Source organism: Salarias fasciatus, chromosome 1 (genome assembly GCF_902148845.1).
Source record: "Salarias fasciatus chromosome 1, fSalaFa1.1, whole genome shotgun sequence".
Classification (NCBI taxonomy): domain Eukaryota; kingdom Metazoa; phylum Chordata; class Actinopteri; order Blenniiformes; family Blenniidae; genus Salarias; species Salarias fasciatus.
The window spans coordinates 29,964,219-29,990,238 of record NC_043745.1 but is presented as its reverse complement, the minus strand read 5'-3'; the positions used below and the strand labels follow the sequence as shown (position 1 = coordinate 29,990,238).

The window sequence follows — 26,020 nt, the reverse complement described above, 5'->3', positions numbered from 1 at the left end:
TGTGGTGAGCTCTATTACTGCTCAGGCAGGTGATGCTGCGGCTCACACGGGGCTTGAAGAGCGTCCCCGCTTATCTGCTCCTAATTCCGGGGAGGTGACCTGCTTTCAGCACCGCGCCTCGTCAACAGCTCCGGAGCGACGCGGAGAGAAGCGCGCGCTGCTCCTCCTCCTCCTCCTCTTCCTCCTCTTCTTCTTCCTCCTCCTCCTCCAGAGCGGCCGGTCGGGACGGGAGCGGCTCCAGCGGCCGGAGCGGAGCTGTCCATTCGTTCAGCACTTCTCCTCGGACAGCAGCAGGACCACAGCCCGGGGACATTTCGCTCCCGGAGCCTCCGGAAAACAGCGCTCCGTTCCAGGATGGCGTCCCAGTGCGTCGGCCTTTGTGTGCTTCTGATTGTAGTGAGCCAGATTTCTGCCTTCCCCACACCGACAGCCTCCAGCGATGGTGAGTACAAGTGAATTTTATGACAGTCTGGAACATCTACAAGGATTCTCTTATTTAGAAATATTAGAAAAAACTCTTGTTGAAGGTAAATATTTCAAGGTGGTGTTGATTAATTCAGTTTAATATTAAAAAAACCGAACAAACTTGAGCGCACATGGCACAATACTTGAAATCTAATTAAGAAAAACAGTTTCTAATGAGTATGTAGAGATTTTTTTTTTTTTTTGCGGTGTTTTTTGGAGTTGCGATGTGAAGATCAAGCGTGAACCTGTTGATGAAGAAAAGCAGCAGAAAGCCATGCTCTGAAAGTTCATGCAGCTCAGCTGTGACTGGTCGCCTGCTAAGGCCGCTTGTGGTCTATTTTCGCTGCAGTTTAATCTTTTGTTTGATAATCCGATTAAGCTCTGCCTCTGCGGTGGGGAGTTGCTGGAGCAGGAGCGCATCACATCACGTTAAGTCAGGAAAACGTGTGTTTAGTAGAGCCACATTCGGCATTCATTCAGTAAGTTTCTAAACGGAAACAAATCATATACAATTACTCAAAGACTAGATATGCAATGTGAATTATTTGTATTATTAAATGCAAAACATCAAACCAATATATAATAGGATAATCTCCCAAACAAATCCTAAAAACAATAAAAAAATCTGACCTTTCTTTTGTACCGAACCTGTTATTAAAAATGTTCTTATCCAGCAAGTAAAAAAATTGCATGTTTTGTTTTGATTTTTGTTTTTACAGACAAAACTGTGCACAACAGACAGCTGACAGAAGAGAGACCATTACAAGAGCAGGTAAACTCTTCATTCTGCATGTCACAGAATTAATTTTCTCATCCAATTTCCGTTTTGACAGGTTTTATGGTCACTTGTCAAACAACCAAGATATTAGACCAGCAAACATCATTGATCAGAGTTAATATCCTGAGTGGAAATTATTTGTTAAATGTTGGTCGTTTCCCCCAGATTGCTGAGGCAGACAGCGTGAAGGCTGCAGTACAGTCAGCGGGTAAGAGGAAACCTTATTGCCAATCAATTAATGACCTGATTTCCGCCTGCTGAGTGTATCTGTTTTCCAGCATTTCCAGTAAAGCAGGCTACATCTGCGCCGAGAAACGACAACAAAATCAGACGACTCCATCACTAACACTTTGCATTTGTTGTCTTTTAATTATTTTGTTTCCGCCGCACAACAGAGAGCAAGCAATCTCCTGCCTCCAAAGGCGTGGAGCCGGAGCAGGAGCAGGAGCAGGATCGTGATGACTTTACCATGCTCAAGTCCCTGGCCGACGGCCAGAAACCAAAGGAGACCGCAGACGTCTCTGTCAAGAAGGAGGACCAGTACGTTACTGATGAATCGGACTCCACCAAGAGCCGACGTCTGGCCGAGGACTACGACTCCACCAAGAACGGGATGGACTACGGCAAGTACCAGGGTACGCCCTGCGGCGGCGCAGACCGCTCCGACAGGCCGAATCCTTCCGCTCCTCCCCAGACCTTTGCCTCCATGCATCACCGAGGGCAGGCCTCCCGCCGCGTGCTTCTGTCGGCCGCTGGCAGGCCACCAGGCAGACATTTTAAGAAAGAGAGAAGGCCGAGAGAACACGTGTGTACGTGAAGGGGATAAGCAGAGTCGCGGAGTCAAAGACAGTAACACGTGAACGCGACAGGAAAGATTAAGCGCTCGCTCTGATACAGCACTGTCTTCTCATGTTTCCCCAGGAGACTGTTGAGCACACGGGCTGCTGTTGTGTGTCATTTTACGAAGCCCAAAGCCCTCCTCTGACCCAAATTCTACCTCACTATATATTTCAAATTCATACATTTCTGTCTATTAAGATCTGTGCGTTTAGCTCTTTGTCAGTGCTGATTTCTCTCTGTGCACACGTAATTTGATCATCAGCTCAGAGCGCTCGCCGAGGTGAGGTGACTCAGACGCGAAACGCTGAGTGCTCCACTTCATCGATTCGGCCAGTCGGTCCGGCAATGACAAGCAGCTCTTCACATTACGCTATGTCTAAATTTGGCACAGATGGTCGAAGGTATCATTTCTTATTTCCTTCTGGAGGGATGCAAAAATAGTCTCCCTATCTGAAGGAAAAGAACACTGCGGATGATTCAGTCTGTCAGAACAGGCAAAAGTGTCGGGGCGCTGCTCAGTTTTACTGTGTTTGGACCTTGAGATGCAGCGGGGGATGTTATGTAAGGATCAAGCTGTAACAATTGAACATTTTACTCAGAATTACAGATATAGATGTGCTGAGTGTGAAAACCGAAAGGTCACTTGTAACTCACACATATTTATCCATTTAAGGCATCATGGGAGAAAGTTTACTTCTGAGTTCACTTTGATTTTCTTACTGTACAAACAGAGGAGAAGTCATCAGTTCAATTAGGAGACAGGAAAGTATTTCAACCTTGTTAAAGATGCTGTTTAGCCAGAGTATTAAAGAATAATTTAGGTATATTCAATCAAATCTGTTGGAATTAAAGCAAAGCTGTACGTAGCAGTGTATGTACACACAATTAACAAGCAGTAGATTTCAGATGATGACTTGTGTACTGTCTGTGATCAGATGACCCAGAAAGCTTTCGTCAGGTCGACGGCACGCCACTGACAGCCGAAGACATCGTCCAGAAAATTGCAAACAAAATCTACGAGGAGGACGACAGAGGAGTGTTCGACAGGATCGTGTCCAAACTGCTCAAGCTGGGGCTGGTGAGTTGTGAGTTTGTACTCTGAAACGCTCCTCAGTCCTGCACAGCAGGCCGGGTGACATTTTCTCAGCAGGAACGTTCTCTCTCTCTTTTCTCCCGCTTCGCTGCCTGTCTCCTCGCTGGGAGATGAGGAGACGTGTGAAGTGTGCTGTGTTCAGTAGTTTGGCTCGTGAATGACTATTTTGACACTCAATAAGTAGTTTGGAGAAGCTGTGACTGCTTCTCGCGGCAAAGAGCTCTTTGACAAAGATCAATAGATGACAGAAGGAGTCAGGACACGTTGTACTGTACAGTCGCATCTGACAGAACATCCCTTATTTCTGATTCCCGTTGTGTAGATCACTGACTCTCAGGCGGATACTCTGGAGTATCAGGTGGCCGAGGCCCTCCAGGATCTCATCACCAAGAACGCCAAGATCAACGAGGTCGAAGACGTCGAGAGCAACGACCAAGAGACCAGGAGGGATCAAGACGACCAGGGCTCAGATACCACCTCGGTAAAGAAGTGACGGTGATGATTGTAGTTGTAATAAGAAAGATGGCAAAAAAAAACAAACAAAAAAACAATCACATTTCTAGGACACTTGGGAGCCACCGAGGCGCCGTTACAATGACGAGGAGGAAGAGGATGAAGACGACGACGAGATTGAGGATGAGATTGAGAGGGATGCAGAGGAAAGAGGCGATGCCGCGGACGACACCTGGGATAAAGACACCGAGGAGGGCAACGAGGTGAGCCCCGAAGACGGACTCCAGGACCTGCAGTACTTCCCAAACTTCTACCGCCTGCTCAGAAGCCTGGACTCAGGTAAAAACACAAACCCAGAGGTCGCTGCGACATTTCAGATCTCAGACACACCGGAAGTCACTTTCACAGCATCTTCGAGATTGAAGGTCGTCACAATGAGTCACTGCTCGCTTTTCCATCTTTTTTTATCCCCCCACACGCATACACATAGATCGTGCAGATGAAAAGCAGTCGCTTACACACACACACACACACACACATGCACACACACACACACACACGCACACAGAAGTAATTATTTATAATCCAATTATCCAGACCCCCACAGTCGAACAGCATGTGTCCGACTAACACCGCGGTAAGCAGTTACCTGTGCCGAATGCTGTTAGTGAGTTTGTCCTCTGCTTTTGCTCTTGCAGAGAAAGACACTCAGGAGCGAGAGACACTGATCACCATCATGAAAACCCTGATTGATTTTGTGAAGATGATGGTGAAGTACGGCACCATCACACCAGAGGAGGGAGTGTCCTATCTGGGTAAGAAACGATAATACCTTCCATTACAGTGCCTGAATGCAAAGCACAGAATTATATTGGAAGAGGTGTTACCGTCCTTGAACGCTGTCATTGAATGTATGTGTTGGATCGGGAAACGATGGCAGGAGATTATGTGTTTAGCATGTAGTGGTTTGAGAAACTGATTTTACTTCAGGGCCAGATCATTATATTTTCATGTTTGAATGGTACCAAGCAATATAAAAGCCATTTAAAACTAGTCAGCATCAACATCAACAGTGGATTAAAAGTTCAAAATGTGCGTTTCAGTGTTTTTTTATCACATTAAGCAGCGTGCATGTCTTTCCACATCATATTGTATTTTACCTCCAGTCCACTAATGTTCCCTTATCAGCTGATGCAGTGGTGTGTGAAGCCCGCACAGACACATTAGTGTCAGGCTCTCCCTGCTTAATCGGGCTGTTTCCTTTTATGGCCGGACATCACATCAGTTGGGCAGTGCAAAGGTCGACCACCTGTAAGGGACAGCTGTCATCTCTCTGCTCGAGCCTCGGGAAATCTCAGCCCAAACACGTTTCCCTTTTGCTTAAATGACATTCAGTCCCAGACAGGAAACGCTGAAATGATGTCCTCTCTCAAGAAAGATTTTTTAAATTCAAAGCGATATAAAAGAATATAGGGGCATAAGAGCTCTAAAAAATGGCATCCTGGTTGCCACATCTACAGTATTTGCTTACATTGCAAACATCCTAATGTAGTCTCACAATAAAGTGATTATGTCTAAACAGAATTATGGCTGATCTGTGTTGGCTGCGGCAGTATTGATCAAATGTCCTTGCGTTTCCTCCGAACGGCAGCTGGTCATCGCTGTCTTCCAAAGCAGAACAAGTGACCGATGCTGACGTTAGAGCGCCAAAGGAAAACACGCGTGTGCCATTACAATAGACGTGGGTTTCCACGGCAACCCCTCCGGCTTTAAGTAAAAACGGCCGCAGTGAGATAATGGGATGGAATCCCTCCATCGCCTAGCAACATGTTAATGCCATCCCCTTCAAGCCACTTTGCCCCCCCCCCCATCCCCCAACAGGCCACGGTGCTCCAGTGAGTCACCCAGGTACACGACCGAACACACACAGCTGTCACTCAGCTTTTATCGGCCAAGCAGCTGATGCAGGCCTCAAGATAAGGAGAGATGGAGTGGAGGCGGAAGAAATGTGTGCGTGCGTGTGCATGCACATGTGTGTGTGTGTGTGTGGGCACAGGATGAAATAATGGGCTTCCACTCTGCCCAGGTGGGAGGAGATGGCTTGAATAACTAGAAAGTTCAAGGGAGATTGAGCTGGTTAGATAATAGGAAATAAAATGAAGCCGGAGCGAGCACAGACGAGGCAGGAAATTGCAAAGCTCCTTGATGCTCATTTATGGCGATGAAGTCTTGCCATCCCGCTAGTCTTATTATTATTATTGCGTTCTTCAGACAACAGTAAAAAGAGGCTCGATGTCTGAATCCAGTTTGGAGGAAAATCAACTCCTCACTACTAATCTGCAGTCATATTTTCTCGTGTGTTATCTTGATATTGGTTTTGGTGTTTGTGTTTATTGCAGAAACCACAAAATGCAGTTCTTCAGAAATAGATAATATTATACAGGACAGCCAGCTGGACTTTGAGTAAACATACAAAATACGGTCTGCTATTCATCGTCAGGTCCTGTGGCTTAAATACAAAGTTCTTAATTTGAGAAACCTGTAAGTTGAGGCTGAGATTCTTTTTTCATCTCATCAGCCTTCCTTTAAATAAATGCTTAAATCATCCCTATAGATGCTATAAATAATGGGTAGGATGTTAGAAAAGATCGAATAAACCTGAAATTAGTGATTTAACTTTGAGGTAAACAGTGTAATTTCAGATGACTTCGGGTGATGATGTCTGTCTCCAGAACATCTGTTCCCTTTATTTTAGAGGATAACGTTTCCCCCGCCTTTTGTTAATCCAGCGAGGACTATTTGTTCCATTCAGCCGTCTGATCTGTGTTGCTCCCCATATTCTAATCCTACAGTGAAAACATGCTAATCTAACCTCAATGAGATTTCTGCCACTAAACTGCACCACTCATGTTTGCCGTTCAACTATTTCAGCGCTATTTGAAAAAGATACAGCAATGAAAAAAACTGTCAATGCTGCCCAAATAAATAGATATGTATTATCATACTGATGAAGGCTGTTGTTATATTTCATTAAATTAATAATGCATAGTTAAATTACTGAAAATTGTTGTGGAAAAAAGAAACACACTAATCATTATTTTCATACTCCTGAACCCTGTTTTCATGAACTGCACAAAGCCTTTCTCTCCTCATAATCAACCTTTGAGTCATACAGGCACAAAGCGCCGCTTTTTATCCATCATCTGCTCCGTGAGCAGGAAGCACAATGCGGACGTTATCTGAAGTAAAAGCTTGTCCCTTTTCATTCTCCTGCAGAGAACCTGGATGCTATGATCGCCATGCAGACCAAGAACAAGCTGGGAAAGTCTCTGGGGCCTCCTGACTTCGCTGCACTCAGCGGTATTAACCCTCACCAGTTATCTCACAGACATTGAAAAGATGAATAAGATGGTTTGAGTTTATGCTGCATGATCAGTCGTATTAATTGTAACTTCAGATTCAATAAACCAGTTAATCTTTTTGAAGATTTTACACGTATTTGTCGATAAAGGATTTGTATAAGACAGCAGCCTGAAGGCAGTGAGCTTTGCTCAGCATGATTTTTTCAGTTAGATGGTAACAGCTTGTCTCTGCTGGAAGATACAACGTCCACCAGCCTCTTCTCACACAGCTCACCAGAATACTAATTGTGTCTTTTGTGTTTTAAACTGTATGTCAGTATTGTGAAAGAACATATTTTTATTTATTTGTCTTTATCTGAGGCTCAGTGGTATCTGAAATTCAGCCATCTGCTTATCCTAACAGGAAACCAGTGTTAGTCTTTACCAGGATGCTCTACTCGCTGCCTTTAACCCAACCATCCACCCGTCCACCACTCTCCTTTACATCATGAAATAACTGATCATTCCTAAAAGCATCTTACTTCTTGCTGAAAAGATTTTTTTTATGTGAAATATTGGAGTATTTCTTTTCTTCAAACCATTTTGCTGCACATAAACCCACCTAATCAACACTTTCTGTTAAGATTATTACAAATATAACTCAAAGTAGCACGTTTAGTGGCATTTCCCAGAAGGAAAAACTGAATTATTTGATTGAAGAAGCTTGAGTAGCAACTGAGCAGCGTTTTCTAAAGCTCTGTGTGCTGATGGTTTACTGCAGGGAAAAACTTGGATGAGGATGACAACACCAAAGCTGAGGCGGCCAAGATGCAGAAGGAGTACGAGAATCTGAAGGACTCGACCAAAGAGGAGCAGCCGCCCACTGAGACCAGTCAGTCCGATGCCCAGCACTGACATAACTCAGATATATACATGACCTTCATATAACTGATGCATACTTCCATATGATTTCACCATTTTGCCCTTGATATTTTTCATTTAAAAAAAAAGCCTTTTTTTTATTTTGTCATGGTTTTTTTTTGTTGTTTTTTGTATCTTTATTTTATGATTTTGTGTTATTATTACCAAATGTCTCTAATAAACATGTTATTCAAAAACATTGCATTCCACCACATCAGTTTAATGGAGCAGAAACGCCCTCTTCTCTTCACATTAGAGCTTCATTGTTTTTTTGTTTTTTTTTATTCTGCCAAAGTAAGAAGGTATAAACAACACAGCGGAGACTGGGTCAATCATAATTAGGTCCCTGAACTAGGCCAGTCCAATAACGCTCAGCGGAAAGCTTGTCTGGCAATATGTTGTGTCCCTGTCCACATCACTGTACTTACTCCTCAATTTAATCCCTACACAAACCGATACATAGAGAGAAAACAAGTTGGGAGACATATTAGCAGTAGAGCATTTGTTTCAGCAGGAAATCTTATTTAAAGATGGCCCAGGAGCAATGTGTGTCATTCATAGCTTATCTAATACAAAATTGGAATGGAAAGGGGATTGTGCAATGTGTCATCTTTTCCAAAACTTCCAAATTATGCATGTACCATAATGTATCGTTTTAATAAGTTTGTCAGATTTGATTTGGTAGATATATATCATACTAAAAAGTTTCAGGAAGAAGTCGCACAAAACTTCATAGAATGCATCTGTGTCTTTTCTGTGTGGGATGCTGCATGGTTCCATTGCTACTGTGAGGTTAATAAATACAGCATACTTCTTGCTTTAGGATTTTATTCATGGTTTAAATAATAGATAGACCCCCACTGGATGTTGGAGACAGTAGATATAGCAGATGGATGGAAAAATGCACTATAGCAGTGTCTTGTTCTGCTGAAAACAAGGACCCTCTGAGCACTCGTGTTCTAGAACAAAAAAAGAGAATGTAGATGTCTGAAATTTAGATTTTTGAATTACAAAGTCAATTCTCACATGTTCTCATCCTCATGCTCTGTTTCTTTTCACTTCAGATCACCCCGGCAAGTCGGAGACGTATCTGGAGGCCATCAGGAAGAACATCGAGTGGCTGAAGAAACACAACAAAGACGAAGGCAATAATGGTGAGATGAGTTTCCTCGTTAAAAAGCAGATAAGAGAGACTCCAGACACTTCAAGTCCTTGAGAAACCGAAAGGAGATCTGTTGAATCATGTCGATGCGTTCACTTTTTATGTATACTGTAACTCATCTCCACAAACGACCCTCTCCTGTCTGAGTTGAGTTTCAGGAGCCAGACTTTTAAAACATCCCCGCCTAATTGGAATGGGTCAGAGTTGGCTCAGCGAAGAAGAGAAAGCTGGAAGCCTCTTTAGTTGGCCTCAATTTGCAATTTAAAACAGAGTGGGATACCGGGATAAGACGCTTCGCTCCACACCTAATGAATATGGGTAATCCTTAATGAGCCCGTCCTAATTGCACTTGACACAGCTGTCTTGTACAAAGACAAAGATCTATTCATGCACTCCCTCGTGCTTGTTCTTCATCATTTATGTCACAAGAACGTTTGCATCTGAAAAAGGGAGATAGCCATTGATATAACGCTTGCTCTTTAACTATCCCATCAATCACTATTACATCAAAAAAAAAAAAAGCCCTTCATTGTTTGTTTAGTGCTCACTATCACATCTTGATCATTGGTGTCTGTTCATCTTCCAAGATTTGTAGAGCATGTGAGTGTTCATTTATATTTACTGCCTCCTTCGTGCAGCGGCGGTCGTAAAGATTCAGCGTGTGACCCAGAAACTGCCTCCGTCTGCAGAGCTGTGAAAACTGTGGCCGTTTCACACACAGCAGCGTATTCCTTCCACCGGAGGAGCCGGCTGTCAAACCAGTGCCGAGTTTTTGCTTAATTAAGCAGAAGCGAAATAAATGCTAATGAGTTCTCACTATTCAGGCCGTCAGTCCACTGATGAGCATCTCAGAGTCTGACCGAACCAACAAGCGCTCCAGATCAGTCACATCTAGAATAACTGTTAATGTTCAGCGGCTCCATTTAGTTTAGAGTTCATGGCAGGCAACTGAGGCACTGGGAAAAGACGAGAGGGTGAAAGGACTGACGCTGAGCAGAAACTGCTGAGAAGCAGAGAAGCGGAGCAGCGGGGAAGTTTTGTTGGGAGCTCATCTCTGACCTTGCTCTATATAGGACGCTTCATTAGCATTCAAGTGTGTGGCTCGGTCGTCCAGGACAACAGGGGCCTCCCCGTCTGCCTGTCAGCGACCGGCCAGAGGAGACATGAGTGATAATGGTGTAAGAAAAGCAAAGGCTGAACTCTCTCACGGAGTCAGAACATGGCCTCAGGGCCGCCCAGTGTTTCCGTCCTCGGACTCTCGGTTGCCAATATGATCCAGAGTCGGAGCATACCGTTCGAACTCACCTTGGATGATATTAAACTGCTCTCTAAATGTGTCTTTACTTCATATTCCTCTCGGAGAGCGCGCAGCCGGAGGAGAACAAAAGCCCTTTCAACAAAGAACAGCGTCATAGTAACAGAGTGAGATGGGCCATTTATTGTGTTTACTCTCGCAGAAGTAGCCATTAGAACAGCCTCAGCGGGCTGCGTGTGCAAGCATGTGTGTGTCTGTGTACCGTACGCCTACACACCACGGAGATTAGCCAGGGGAGCAGATGGAGGTAGAAGGCGACATCCTGGTTTTGGCTCTCGGCTCCTCGCAGCCAAGACGGAGAGAAGCGGTGCCGCCTCTAATCACATCCTGCTAATCCCTCACACACGTCATGTTTGTCATCTGCAAAGCAACCGCACCTTCAAGCTGAATCACCGCTGCTGGAAATGTCATCGGGAAGGCGCAGAAGTTGCTGCGTGGCTTTCTGGCCGCCCTTTTCATCCTCCTGATGCCTCTTCTGACAGAGGAGGCGCTGCGGCTGTGAGCCTCTCCCCTCAAACTCATTTGTTTCCATGATGGATGATACAGATTTAGGTTGCTCTTCACTAAATTTAGCCCAAACCTGCTTTTTTTTTTTTTCTTGCTGACGTTCGGTGCTTCGAGAAACGACAGTCACCTTCGAGCAGGGGAAAAAACGAAAAATGAATTCTAAAAATCTTTTTTGAAAAGATGTTTATTCTCATAGTAAGTTTTGTTTTTTTGCAACAGTTTTAACTTTTGACCTTCTTCTTAGGTTCAGACAAGCATGCCCTGACCTTAATCCTCCTTGGAGCTTGTTTGGGTGCCCCAACTTAAGAAGATAGTGTTTAATGTCTGATCGTTGCTGTCTGCCATCACATCCTGCAGATCTCTCTTTGTTTCTGATTAGATACCTCTTCTGAGAACAAAACATCAATGCTTTTAATATCATCTGTGTGTTTTTTGATAGACTCTCATGTTTAAAACACTGATAATCAAACTGTAGGTACGATTCAAGACAAACTTTTTTTTTAAATTTATTAAAATTCTGTTTTTATTTTTAATTCACCCTCAGATTATTAACCAATCACCATGCGTCTCTTTGCAGATTACGACCTGTCCAAGCTGAAGGACTTCATGGACCAACAGGTTGATTCGTATATCGAGAAGGGAATCATCGCCAAAGATGAAGGCGACACCATCAAGAGGATCTACAGCAGCCTGTAATACTGTCACCTGCCCCAAAACACAAGACTCTGACTCCAACATCTCCCACAAAACCCTGATTATGTTTGTTTTTTTTCCCCCCATGGCATGGTAAAATATATACTATGTATTCAAACCTACCTGCTAATGGAATCTTATTTAACTTTCTAGACATTCCCAACATCTATTGAAATGATTTAAATACACTATCAGCAAAATCAAAACAAACCTCATTAATTTATTCCTAACAGAGAACTAAATGATCGTATTTGCACGCCGAGATAACCTTTAGACTGTCACTAAGAAGGAAATCACATTATTTTATGTCATGAATTCACCACACATTTGTTCCAACCTGATTCTTTTGGAAAATGAATGTTTTGAGGATACGACGCCGTAGCTTTGTCATAACTGTTTCCAAATCATTTTTGCAACACACATATATCAAATTATGCTCACTATCTGTAACCTGTCTTAGCCTGTTATATTTGCTTTTCCCTCTTTTGGTGTATGTGTAAAACCTAAATGTATTCTTGCTTTTTACTTTACCAAAAAAAAAATATATATATATATATTTGTTGGTTATCATGTCAGTGCGCTTTTTTCTCCTGTACCACTCTGCTGTAATCCATCTGGAGCCCACTAGGGGGCGATGTCTGAATCATGAAGTGTCTGTGCATTGTCTCTATGAGTTCATTTCCATCTAGAGACGAAAGATGAAGTATTTTTAAATGTAAATATTTGTGATTTTTTCCTAAAGTTGTAAAAGCAATTAAAACATTGCCTTTTCTTTACCTGTGTACTTAACTGTCACGACGGAGTCATGAAGAAAAAAAAAAAAAAAGCATCCACAACATGAAACAACAGGTCTGGCTTAAATACAGATTTATTCTCCCCAAATAAAACCGATATATTTTAAAAGCACAGTAAAACAGCTGTAACAGACAGTTGTCCACACATAAATAATGCATCCACACTTCAAAAAAATAGAGCAGTCCCTTTTGTTCACAAAGAAAAAGAGGAAAAAAAAAAAACAAACAAACCCAAAAAAAGCTTCTGAGAGGCAAATGGGACGTGTTGAAAGGCTGGAGTCCTGTCTGGGGTGAGCTCGTACGGGGTAAACACTGACGAGGAAGGCCTGAATATAGTTTCCGATGATCCTATTCTAGGAGGAGATTTAGAACATCAGAATCGGTTAGCAAGTCCAACAAGCTAATCCCTCTGGAAATGCTTAGCGCTGGGCGGCGTGAGCGTATGCAGCAGGTGGGCTCTGTACAAGCGGCGGCGATGGCGAGTGGATGGGCGCGTGTCCTGAAACGCCACTTCTCACAGCAGGTCGCCCAGTCAAACCAGAACAATACACACAACGATTGAATTCAAATAAATAATTAAAAAAAAAAAAAAAAAAGGCAAACATGACACTTGTTCAACGTGGTAAACACAAGAAGGAGAAGAAACAAAGAAAGCCTTAAGGTTGTGGTACTGCTTGTGTGTGCAACACTTCAGCGCTTCAGGTAAACAGACTTGTCCTATTATATCTCCTGATATGACGTCGTGGGCGCCGTGTAGTCCTCCTCGCTGCTCCTGCAGGATGGCACAAAGATAAGAAACCACTTCAACAGGAGAGTCAACATTCTGAGAAGTCAGCCGTGACGATATACCTGTACACACAAATCCAGAAGTCTGCAACCTTCAGGACTAAAGGGAAAGTAAATGTCTTGTTTCTTCATTTTTTTATTCATTCATTGTTGAAATCCAACAATCAGCAGTGATCGAAACCATTCAGAGGCACAAGATCAGGTTTTTTTTAATTCTGTCGTTTTAGTGGACAAACTATGAGATTATTCTTTTAGTGAAGTGAATCAAAAATAACACTGAAAACTTCAAAAACCCAGAAAGCAGAGGCTGTGCACTGGAGTCTGAAGGGGTCCACAGTGTTCGTTGTTTAGTCACTTTAACAGCTTCGTTCTCCGCCTTCCTCTGCACTGCTGGTCACCATGGCGTCCAGGTGAGCAAGTGAATAATGGATGATCCTACACTGTCCTCAGTCACAGTCCAGGGATCATCTGCTCGAAAAAGAGCCTGCCTGCAGAAAACAGGAGTATCCTTGGACGTATGATAAGTTGGACATCGATTTGTAGGATCATGGACTCTATTCACTGTCATTATTGAAGAAAAAAAAGAAAACATTTTCTTCAAAGCTGCTGATCGTTAGAAAGAAAATGAATAGATGAAACACAGGAAGCATCCAGAGGGAGGATGCGGTTTGAAACCAGGAATTGGTCAGCTAAATCAAAAACAATATAAATATTTATGCCATCGTATCAAATACACCACAGGAAGCTACAATTTGAATTATAATTTCATGATAGCTATTTCCAGCAACGCTAATCAAAGAAATGATGAATATTTCAATAATCTGGAAAAGAGCCAGATAACAGCTCTTTGAAGCTGTTGGTGGGAGAGGGTGTGCCCACCAATTTAGCAAATTAAAGATAGGAGATGGCGTCCACTTCCACAGGAGGTCATTTCAAGGAGACTCCGCGGAAAAAAAAAACAGGTTGGAAACCAGTGCCCGACGCTACAGCTGCAGAGATTGGCGGCTTGCTTTCATCCTCGGGAGAAAGTCAAACAGGCACGCACTCCGTGTTTGCTCTGGGGCCGAGTGAATACGACCGAGCGGGCTTGTGTTTGTCTGAACACACTGCAGCTCCACAGGCCGGCCTCGAGGCAGGACTTCAGCACAAAGCTCAGCTTTGCCTCAGCTAGCTCGGTAAACAAATTAAAAACTTTGTCAGCTTAAGGCTTTGTCAAACAACACGGGTCTAACCTTACTGGCACATCGGCAAAAATGCCAGTGAAAGGAAGTCATGCCTTTGGATGATAGGTGGAAAAGGAAGCGTGGAAGGATGGGATATTAAAAAAAGAAATGTTTAAAGTTTTACACAATCAGTGGCAGAAAACATTAACGAAGAAAATCAGAAGAGAAAAGCGACCTTCAAACTTAAGAAACCACTTAAAAAATTGAGAGAATTTAAGAGAACGGCCACAGAGTAGTGACAGTGCTGACCACTACATTTCTTTGTGTCTAGAGATGTCACTATGGTCTTCAATATTAGTGTGCTTCTAACTGTACATTAATTTTGTCAACCAACATTGTCTACAACGTTGTTTTTCAGATTAAAAAAATCACAAGTCTCTATGAAAGCTTCCCAATGGAAAGGTAAGTGGCAGTTCTCATTGAGGCTCATTCATTTTAGATATGAAAGAAAAGTGTGATCAATCAGAATCATAAAATATGTGTGATTAACCAATTTAGAATTTAATTTAGCTGATGCCTATGCTGTCTCATGCCTAAAGGCCTCAGGACAGGAGTCAGAAGCACAAGATTTAGGGAAAAGGGAGCAAAAAAAGCACAAACTCTGCTTTGGAAACACTGCTGGTGGGAACTGCTGACAGACACGTGAAAACAACAATTTAAAAAATAACCCCAGCACAGTCACAGGCAGGGTAAATTAGGGGCAAAACTAAGGGTTTGTTATTTAAGAGTACAAATCTCAAAAACACACTAGCACTAATATCTTGAGAGTATATATTTATCACAAATCACTGTATCACACTGCTCAACATTACTGACAGTTATACCAACCTCAAGGCTCAAGGGATTCGGTAAAGTTACCCTGAAGCTCACAGGAAGGAAACTAACCTGGAGGGTGCTGCAGGAGGAACTATGGCGGAACAATAGTCATTCTCAAAAAAAACTTAACAGCATGAGTAAAGCCCTTCTGCTGGGCCTGACGTGGAAAAACAGAGCGTCTGTGCCTGAGGAAGAGTCAGCAGCAGTGTGACTCAGTCAATACTGACTGATAGTACCAACAGGGCCACTATGAATGGGTGTGTGCCAGGCATCTACTACTACTTCAGCACCCAGCAGACGTGACAGTGTTCTCTGTCCTAACTTGCAGCGTCAGGAAGACACGCACAGGCCTGATTCAGCCGGCCAAATCTCCTGATAAATACCTGCCTGTTGCATAACGTCGCATCTGACTAGTGCAGCAGATTGGCAAAACCCTGATTCCTATGTTCGATGCTTTTTTTTTTTTTCCCCTTTCCTGTGAGAACATTATTCTTTTTATGAGCTCCGTTTATCTGACAATCCTGCAGAATCCAGTTTTCTACATTCTGGCTGGATTCAGTCAATTTTTTGGGAGAAATGGTTGTGAAATGTAAAAACTGTAACTCACAAGTTTCGCCCAAACATCTTTACAGACTCCATATTTTTGAATTTACAGAAATGAGATGAACAATAACATTCGCTATGAATGACTCAGCTTTTCCAACAACAAATGACATCTGAAAAGAAAAAAAAAGAGAATGAAGCTTTCAGTCTGTTCAGCCCATTTCAATTGCAGCTCACTGTTACTGAAAACATGTAATGAACACTACATGCAAATGTAACTCTCTGTGACGTGGTGTTCAGGAATTAATACAATCCTGCCTGGAAACAACTCAGCTTCATCGACGTTTCTCCAAACTAAACCTACAGTGGTGCTTTGTGACACACTGATGAAGGAAACTCCTTCACTGCACAGCAGAGTCTATTTGTGGCTTTTGGATGAGTCTTTAAGGTGTCATAAGCTGCTTTTGTGTTGACACCTTTTTTAGCTTTTGCGCTGGCTTCTTCACAAAAAGCTCCAAATTCATCTGTACTAGGAGTTTTAAGGAGTTTTTTTTTTTATTATTGTATTTAATTGTTAGTTCTGTCTTTCATCTCTAAAATTACTGTTAAGGAAACTTTTCTGTCAAGGACAGGAAACATTTTTAGTAACTTGGAGTAAACAAATCGGATTGGAAATGTGTCAAAGCCCACGGTGAAATAATGTGCTGCTTGCAACGAAATGACATCCTGTTTCTTTTTCCATTCAGGAAAAACGACGTTGCTGTGGTGTTTCACAAATAAAATTCAGTGAGGAAAACGTTGCCATGAGTGTCACCAGATGCAGGTCAGACCGGGACTCTAAAGCAGGGATGTCAAATAAAAAAAGGTCAAATCAGGCCCGCAGGAGGAGCTGGTCAGGTGTAGATGTAGGTAATGACTGGGGTTTTTCACAAAAATTACCTGCTTTTTCTAATTATTTTACTGGGCATTGCAGTATTTTTCATAATGGAAGCATATTGAACACAGTAATTCAACATGCATGCTGAAGGTTGCAAAATATCCAAAATGCAGAATGTGGTTTCTGGACATATGATGAATAACTTGAAAAAGTTGAACATTTGAAACTACTTTTGATTTCATGTAGCTTTAGCTTTTAATCAAAGTGATAATGTAATAACTAAAAGAAGGAGAAATGAGTTGTCTGAAAAGGTTTTTAAGCTAACATTTTCCCGGTCCCACCCACTCAAAGTCCCACCAGGCATTAATGGAGCTTTCACACCAGGTCTGTAAGATCCGGACCTGAGATCTGTGTATGTGTGAAATCTCCCCTGATCCAGAGCCTTAAACAAAGTTGCCTATTAAGTAGATGTTGTAGACACATCTCACACAATCACACAGGAAAAGAAACCGCCAGCGGTGGCTATACGGCGTGTTGCGGCCTCACCTCACTTCCTCTTCTTTCAGCCTGCGAGCAGCTTGTTTTGACTGTTTAATCTGCAAGTCCAGTCTGTGTAAGAAGTCTTTGGCTGATAGCTCCTCCGGCTGAGGCGGAGGCTGAGGGGGTGCGGATTCCTCGGGGGGCGGGGAAGGTGGGGGCGTGGGTCCCTCGATGTCCTGCGTCATAATGCAGGGCGCCTCTGCGTCCTGGCACGCCGTCTCGCCGTCCCCGTCAGGAGACTCCAGAGAGAGTCCATTAAATATGAAGCGCTTCTCCGACACCACGGGGATGTTGAGGCTGTTCTTTAGGAAGATGCAGTCATTGCTGAACAGCTTATTAGCTCTCTTGATTTGCTCCATCTGGCATATGAGGGCGACAGCAGAAAAGATTGTTACATAAGACGAGTTGCCACCTCTGTGCTGAAAGACTTATCTTATCTGTGTTTCTACCATATATTTGTCCAGCTGGTTGATCACAAAGTACTGAGCAAGTAGATTTTAGGCAGGGATGCATTTAAAAGTGAAAGTGTTAAAAGCATTTTCATGAATAATAAATAAATAAACTGACCCAAATCAAAATGTAAAACTGAGAGCACACTTTGCCTTGAAAAGGTGTATTTACATTGCAGATTTACTTCATACTGCCTCACTAATGCACTGTAATATGCATATGGTGGTCAATTATAAATACAGAAGGCTACTTTTTGTCCACAAAGCACAAGTATTTCTACTCTGGGCAAAGTTTTATGTGAGTATCCAAGACTGAAGAAGCGCTGCTGAAACAGCACCCTCGGACACCAATTAGAATTTGTCCACTGTGGCGAAATAGTAAGCAGTAGGTCAAACATTGTAAACTCAACGTTCCACATTTTGAGGGTATTTAAAGAAAATTTCTCCAGGCAGTTTCCTATTTAACTCATCTTAATATAATCTGAAGTGACCATCATTTCCAGACAAATATCTGGAGCAGGGTCAATTGTTTTCATGAGTACACAATAATTAAAAGCGGTTCGTGAGCTGCTGTAGAAAAGGTTTATGTGGTTCAAATTCTTAAACAAATGTCTTATTGTTTATTCATTTGACTCTGCATTTATGAGCTGAGTCCTTTGCCCTTTGTCTGACTGATAACCAAACCTCAGCTAATCAGGTTTGCTTTTATTGTCGCTGTTGTCTGGACACGTTCATCTAGTATCTCACATCTATGTTCTTTCAAACCAAGCTAGAGGATAAATTGTAACCTGTATTACTAAACAGAGCACAAAATTTAGGAGTTCACTTGTTTGTTGTTTCTTTTCAATAAATGTAATTCTGTTGAAATACTGTTTACTTCTATAGAGTGACACTTTCATTAGGAACACACATCTCGACTCTATATATTTTTGAGCTTCTGCTGTCATTAGATCCAGCTTTAGCCCAGCTTTGTTTGGTGGGGTCAGCTTGGGTGTGCTGCTGCTGCTGCTGCCACAGTGACCTACTACATGAAACACAGTGGAGAAGAATGAGATGCTGTTTCACATCAGTGTGTGATCAGGCTGGTGACCACCGTGAGGAGGAAGAGGTTCCAGTGGTACTCCAACATGCTGCTGAGACTCCTTGTTTGATTACTGCACATCCAAGAGGCATTAATAGTAAGATCGAACAGTAAAACTGCTGTTCATCCCACAAATGCATGCATGCACCTTAAAAATGTGGTACAATGTAAAAGGGACATGAGATGGAATGGAAAGAGTCATTAGGATATTTTACCAAAGACATAGTTTTTCACTTTCTGTAGAAAGTGAAACAAAAAGCATAAAACAGGAAGTTTATTTTAAAGAATTAACTAAAGTTTGGAGAAGAACAAACCTTGTCGTGACACGATGAAAACTGTTGGAAAGCTGGCCTTGTGTTTCGGTTGTCTCTCTGATTCAACCAGGAGCGCATCAACACTGATCTATCCCTCCACTATTGACTGTTTATCAGCTGAGGGCGGTTGGGTCGGTGAGGAGGACCACCTTACCGTTACACCGTACTTCAGAGCGATTCCCTGCAGAGTGTCGCTGTCTGTAACCCGATGCTCGATGAATTTCTCCCCCAGAGAGGCCGTGACGCTGGCGGTGCTGCCGTACGACCGGATCTTGGTCCGGGCCAGGCTCTGGGACAGCTCGCTCTCCGACTCGGAACCGGACCTGGACCGCGGGAAGATGGGCTGAGCGAACCGTCCTCCTCCATCCCGCATTGGCAGGACGGGCGAGAACTCCGCCATCTTCTCGTGGATAAATAGGAGGAGGGCGGCCGCCTCCGCTTGTTGTCAGGCTGCGCCGATGCCGTCGCTTCTCACTGAGTCCCGGGCTCAGGCGGCGGGAGGCTTCCCATCCCCGGACACGGTGAGCAGGTCGGCCCGGGGGACCACAGACATGTCGCGGGGGGTCACCGGCTCACCATTCGCTTTTGTCATTCTGGAGAGGGCCGTTACGTTGACGTTCGTACGCGCTGACGTCACAGGGAACGCCAACAGAGCAGCTTCCGTCTGCGTTTCAAAGTAATAGACACTTCAGCGTGCTTTTATTTTTACCGCCTCTGTAGTGATTTGTGTTGATGTTCCATCCAGCTGTGTTCAAGTTGTTGTTGTTTTGCATCTATGTTGCAGTTTTGGTCCAATTTAGTGGTTGTTTTCAACCTTAATAGTTTTGTGTTTCAAGTTTTAGAATAGATAGTCTTTGATTTGTGTCCCTTTACAACAGGGGTGTTAAACATAAGGCCCGTGGGCCTATGCCGGCCGGCAAAAGGCTCTAATCCGGCCCAGCAATTTGCTTGGTTTCAAGAAGCTGAATTGAAGTCTGTTGCAGGCCAGTTTTGGCCCACGGGCCTCATGTTTAACACCCCGGGTTAAGCCTTTCTTTGTAGTTGACTCATATCAAAAGTAATATAACAACAGAAAAATAGTGCTTGATGAAAAAGATGCATCAATGTAATTAAAGGTAATTGTTTAAGGTTAACTGGCAAATAAATAATAATAGAAGAAAATCTAATATAAAATTTTGTGTAATCAAATCACTGAGCTCATGTTTCTTGTGTGTGTGCTGTGCATCCTCAACACCCAAAACACATAATCATGAGAAAAGAGTGGACCGAGAGCTTAACACTCCATAGAAACATTTAGCAGATATCTGTTACCCCTATTGCTGTGACATCTGGAGCCAACGCTGCATGTGGTGTCTGTGGCTGAAACCTGCTGGACAGTCTTGTGACCAGCCGTGCATGAAAACCAAATATGTTTTCCATTACGTGACCAGGCTGTCAAACAAAAAAAAAAAAAACGAAAAAAAGTATAAGGGAATTTCCCACGTTGGAAAAATTATGAGGTGAACTAATATAGGAACTGGCTGGATTTCCCTGTTGCCTGCTGTTGTCATGGCATCTGTTGCACAAACACAACTACACAACTCTCATGTTTACAGTTTGGCATTAGAACGAAGTGATAACCGATATATTCAACATCACACATTTAATCTTTAAACACTAAATTGTCTAGCTGAACCTTCTAATAGGATTGAGGAGCACACACTACTTTGGATTTCATAGTGTGCTGCTGGATTGATTGTTTGCATTACTGTTAATAATAATTCTATTTTAACAACTTTAATGTAAAATTTTATCTCAATTTTTTTTGTAGATTTTGCTCATTTGTTTTTCTCATTCTATAAACATTCATATATGTGTGCTTTGAATCAGCTGCTTATCTTTTACTTTCCCTTTTTTCTAGTTGATTTAAGTGACTTTTCTGATGTCCCATATGTTGTTTGTTGTTTTAAGATCTTTTACTGACCTCGTTTATAGCCTCTTAACTGCTTCAGGAATTGGTTTATTGCTTTTCTTGTAACATTATATTTAATTTAATTTCTGTGGGTGTTTACTTTATTTTTTGTGTGTATATGCATGCAGGCCTATATGTTTGCTGTATTTTTTATTGTAATGTTTTATGAAACACTTTGTTTGGCATGTGGTTTCCTGGGAATGTTTTTTCTTTTAACTTTGTATTTTTTGATGAATTGTCTGCATTGTTTATGCTAGATTTTTTAAAAAAAAAACCTTTTTTCAATTTATTCATGTTTGCATAATAGGAGTTGACATGTAGAAGGGCTCAAAAGTTGTCTAGAAAACAAAGAATAATCTTGAGTGAATGAATTCATATTTTCTGGTGCAAGTAAACTGCTGTGTCTTCTGTAATCTGATTTTAAAAACACTATCTGGCACTGCTGGAAAGCGATGGAGCTAAAGTTGAATGATTGACCAGTGGAAAATGAAAGACCAGAACAGACCGACATGATGAGTCCCAGTGAAACACCGGAGTGATGGGACAGCCTGTCTGTGAACTGATGAAGAACGCTGCTCCTCTCTCTGTAGTCAATAAAGAACAAGGCAGCTGGTGGAGAAGTGCAACGAGCCTCCTGTCAGTGTCGCCTGAGCACTCTGTGGCTTGTGGTTACTCAGAACACAGTTTGAAGCTGTTTGTCCTTTTTATGTCGGCTTCTCAAACAAATTAAATGCTTGCTGATGGAGCAAATATTATTTAGCGCTATCTTATTTAAAAGGAATAGAAAGGCAGCAGGTGTTCATTTGATGAGCATAGAACACACAACATTTAAAATGTAATTCAATGAGGAATAAATGTCAGGAAACAGAGTCGACTCATGATCACTGAATGAATAATTTATCCAATTAGTTTCTCTTGGTTATCGACGGTGATGCGGTAATCTCTCTGCGTGACATTTTGTCATGGAAATCAGATCAATAAATTTATGTAAGAGTACAAATAGAGAAAGGGGGGAGGGAGCTCTGTGGGGGATGAGAGACAATCGCTTCAACCCCTGCCTCCATTACCTGTTGTGCAAAATGATTTAATAATCCCATTCAGACGTGTGCATAAAGCTCTAGTAGCTATGGCAATTCAGTTAATCACAATTGTTGCAGATATGGCTGAACAGAATTAAACATCAATTCATGGCACATATGAATGAAGTGTATGTGTAAATGACGTATATTTACAATATCTACTACATAATTTGTAGGGCTGTGTAGTGTTCTCACGTCACAGTGACCAAGTCCTTGGTCAGAGGTCTGTTTGTGTTTACATGTTGTCCCTTTACATGTAAGAACATGCATTTCAGACTAACTGGTAAATTTAAATTGCCTGGAGATGTGAATGTGAATTTGTGTGACCATCCATCTCTTTGTGTTCTCCCTGGAGACCTTTGGATGATGAATGAATTGACCGTGGGATAACCTACAGAAATAATGAAAGAATTTGCTCAAAGAAAATAATGATTCTTCGCTGAAAACATGTCTTTTTACTCTTTGTGGACACACAGGATTGACCTCAATGCCAACAAACCAAAGCTTACATTGACTTGTATTAATTGTATTCCAGTGTCAACTCTAATGAACTGTCCTCCAAGAGAACACAGTTACTAAGCTCTTTAATATGATTTCTCTCTTCTTTTCTAAGAACTAATTGGTGTCTGTAAAGTCTTTTTGTCATCCTATAACACGTTTAATAACATGTAAATGGCTGTCAAAAAAAAAAAACTTCAAGATGCAGTTTGAAATCCTTTGCACCAAGGGATGCAAAACTTAAAATCGTAACTGATAAAAATAAGACAACTAGCACTGGCACTGTAAACTAGTCACACCCACATAGCTTTTACATAATCACTGGACAGCTCCGTTTTTTTCTCTGCGGTTTATTTTGTGTTTGTGAAAAGTCACTTGAAAAGTAAAGCATTAGAAAAAAAAAATCTGCATGATTTCGTCAATTTAATTGGTCTAATCAGGCAGAACGAAAAGTATTCCATTCAGGAAATTGAAATTGGAGAGCAAACAACAGTGTGGGACTGTATTTGCAGACCTGTTGTACAGTCTGGTGCACGGCCTCCCTCTCTTATTCTCTAATGCAAAAACAAAGGAAACAAAAGACAGGATGGAAGGGGAGGAGAGGCTCCATCAGCAGCGTTGCCATGACAACAATCTGCCTGCTGATCCATCTGCACCTGGACAGAGGAAATTACAATCAGTGTGACAGACCCCCATCATCCATCATCTAGGAAAGGACAACACGATCATCTGACTTTAATGTCGAAGGTGTAGTGTGTCGAGTTTATTTTATTTTTAGAGGAACAGGCCAGTGGGAGGATTTCTACTGATGCACACAGACGATCTTTAAATTTGTATTTAATTGATCATTAAGGTTACACTGGTTCATGTCCTTGACTAAAAATAAAATATCCCTAAAGCAGGGAGAGTCCAGGAAACCTGCTCAGAGGGAGACACCTGCAGGATGTCTGAGGATTGTGTTGACAACAGTTTTAAGGACATTTTCTGACCCCTGCGGGGCTTTTATGGTACTACACTCACGTGGAGTGTTTTTCATTTTCAACCACCAGGTGGCGCAAGTAACTCAGCATTTGATTCTGTATTCTTTTTGGCAAACGCCTCTTAAAAAAGTTTATGCTTCAGTCCAGAACTGTTGTCTTCTGTACACTAGATGTACATTTCTTTATTTAGGAGTGGCTTAAATGAATGGCAGCATCTTTGTAAAACGAAGTAGTCAAACTGTTTAGGAGAATTGTTTTTTTCTAAAAATCATCAGGGTGAGGAGTCACTATGAGAGACTCATCCATCTTCTTCAGACAAATTTCTGGAAGGACCTACTCCCCCACAGAATGGAGAGTGATGTTATAAATGTCCACATGGCTATTTGAAATCGTAAACTTTTTTTTATTACAGCTCAGCCATCGCTCTGCTCGGTGCCAACAATCATTTTTTCCACTCTGGCCTGGCAGTTTGTTGGAGATGAGAGGAAAATGAACAGTGTTGCCTTCAGAGCCTCGTAATAGAGCACAGCTGAGGTTTAATACAGGAAACACTTTTTTAACTGTTACATCTATTCTCACATGCTCCAAAAGTCTTGCTACTTATTTTTTGAAAAAAAGTAGGATCTGACTGTTTTATCTATGATAAGAGCAAAGATATTTTAGTGAAACAGACATTTGAGTTAGGGCCATACGGATCAAATTAAACACACACTCCTTTTTTTTTCCCTTCCTTCCCCCTTGAGATGTCTGTTTTTCACTTGTTACATAACCCCGTCAGGTATGAGGCAGTGTCTGGATGACACCACCACAGTCTGCATTGTTCTGGTAGAATATGAGCTTCCAGCTTGAGGGCCTTCAGCTGGGGAGTGAATCGGTTTGGGAATCTGATTGTCTGAATATCACTGACTAAAACGAAGGGGTGCTTTCTATTTGTCTCTCTCTTCAAAAATAATTTTACCCGTGGCAAACAACTTAATCTCCAGTGTGCTTGAGTCACCGTGGCTTTTCTGCTGATAAATACATTACAACCCCAGGGCCCTCTCCCATTCTCTCCTCCGCTATGTAACATGTCAGCCGTTGTTTATACAGTTAGTTGCAGGAAGTCTTGGCAGAGATGAGACGTTTAATCTGGGCCTGCAGGGCTGATTACAGCATTCACTGAGTTCTTAGATCAACGGAATACCTGCAGCTAAGCATTTGTTTCAGAAGAAGACTCTTGTGTCCAGCTTTCTGTGAGGTTTAAAACACCGATATATTCTTGGAGGGGTGGGAAGACGCACGTTTATCATTTTAAATTACACTGACAGATCAAATCTGAGGGTTATTTGAGCTAAAGGCCAACAGTTCTGTGTGGACTCAATGAGTTCTGGCTCCAGATTATCAGAATATATATATGATAGCCAGCCATTCATTACAGTAAGCAGTTATATATTGACATTGTGCAGGATAAAGGCTGATATAACATTAACCTGTTTAATAATTTACAGCATGGTCGGCACCTCTTGGCAAATAGTTGAATTTTCCCATCAACTATGATGTATTTTAGCTCCAGTTTTGCAATCCTGTGGATTAAACTGCATCTGCCTGCTATTTATTTATTTATTCGTATATTTATTTATATGACAGTCCCACTTCAAAACCAAGCTCATCATAATCATACTATTTGTACCACTGCCATCCTAACAATATACTGAAAAAGGGGTTTATATAAAGCACATGTTGAGAAAGTACATACATAATAAAAGTAGTCTGAGGGAATCTTCCTACTGTACTTTCTCAGATTCTGGCTCTGCAGTTGGGGGCTTTGCTTTGAAATGACACCCTCTCGGATGGTCAACGGACATGGCGTGAACCCACTGTTCTAGTTTGTTTTTTCTAACTCTCAACACAGAGTGGAAACACTTGAGTCATTCTGTCCTCACCGCCCCCCTCCACCAGAGCGGCCTCAGATCCCTGCCAGCAGTGCGGCGTTCTCTCTGACAGCAGCGCGCCGCAGCTCTCTGGCACAGGAAGCCCGGAGAGCGATGGAGTCATCTGCATTACATCAGCTCTCAGGCATGTGCAAACAATCTCAGAGACTGGATGTGATTAAAGAGGACATGCGTGCGCCACCCAGAGCTCCTCCCAGACCAAGAGGCCGCCCTGTCGGTCATTAAGACACTGTTTGAACCCGAGACCTGAGAATCCAGTGGCGACAAGCAGAGGTTGACTTTTTTTTGGTGGATTTGTTGAAACTCAAGTGTATAGCAGGTTTTTGCTCATATCATCAGTAAGAATATTCCCTAAAGATTAATCCTGCTCACCTCAGGCATCCTCAGGAATTTTACATTTTCCTCTTTAGCGTGTATGAACAGCTACTGGAGGAAAGCTTGCACAACGATCTAATGATTGCCGAACACAGTCTGGGGATTTCCCTGAAACATTTTTGGATGTTGCTCCGCTTCAACACGCCTGGTCGCAATGAGCAGGTAGTGATCAGGTTTGATGCTGCTGACAGATTCCTCAGATTAAGGTTTGGTGG

The 26,020-nt window shown here is 42.3% G+C and overlaps 2 protein-coding genes across 3 annotated transcripts; one reads left to right on the top strand and one right to left on the bottom strand.

Annotated features, from left to right (window-relative positions):
* The first annotated feature begins 227 nt into the window (after nt 1-227).
* scg3 (secretogranin III) lies at nt 228-12,344 on the top strand. Of its 2 annotated transcripts, none has more exons than XM_030091352.1 (12): nt 228-442; nt 1,185-1,237; nt 1,409-1,451; nt 1,639-1,866; nt 3,019-3,161; nt 3,499-3,657; nt 3,740-3,968; nt 4,328-4,444; nt 6,906-6,989; nt 7,752-7,862; nt 8,956-9,045; nt 11,453-11,571. In XM_030091352.1, exons 1-12 carry the CDS (start codon nt 355-357, stop codon nt 11,569-11,571), a joined length of 1,464 nt encoding a protein of 487 aa, XP_029947212.1. In that variant the 5' UTR covers nt 228-354. The 2 variants fall into 2 exon arrangements, with proteins under 2 accessions (XP_029947212.1, XP_029947222.1); XM_030091362.1 differs by having other exon boundaries at nt 229-442; nt 1,639-1,878; nt 11,453-12,344.
* Nucleotides 12,345-12,418: 74 nt separating this feature from the next.
* On the bottom strand, nt 12,419-19,616 carry lysmd2 (LysM, putative peptidoglycan-binding, domain containing 2). Its single transcript, XM_030096278.1, has 3 exons — nt 19,146-19,616; nt 17,154-17,506; nt 12,419-13,134 (listed from the first exon to the last, which is right to left on the bottom strand). The coding sequence occupies exons 1-3, from the start codon at nt 19,389-19,391 to the stop codon at nt 13,083-13,085; spliced, it is 651 nt and encodes a 216-aa protein (XP_029952138.1). The 5' UTR covers nt 19,392-19,616; the 3' UTR covers nt 12,419-13,082.
* Between the last annotated feature and the right edge of the window lie 6,404 nt (nt 19,617-26,020).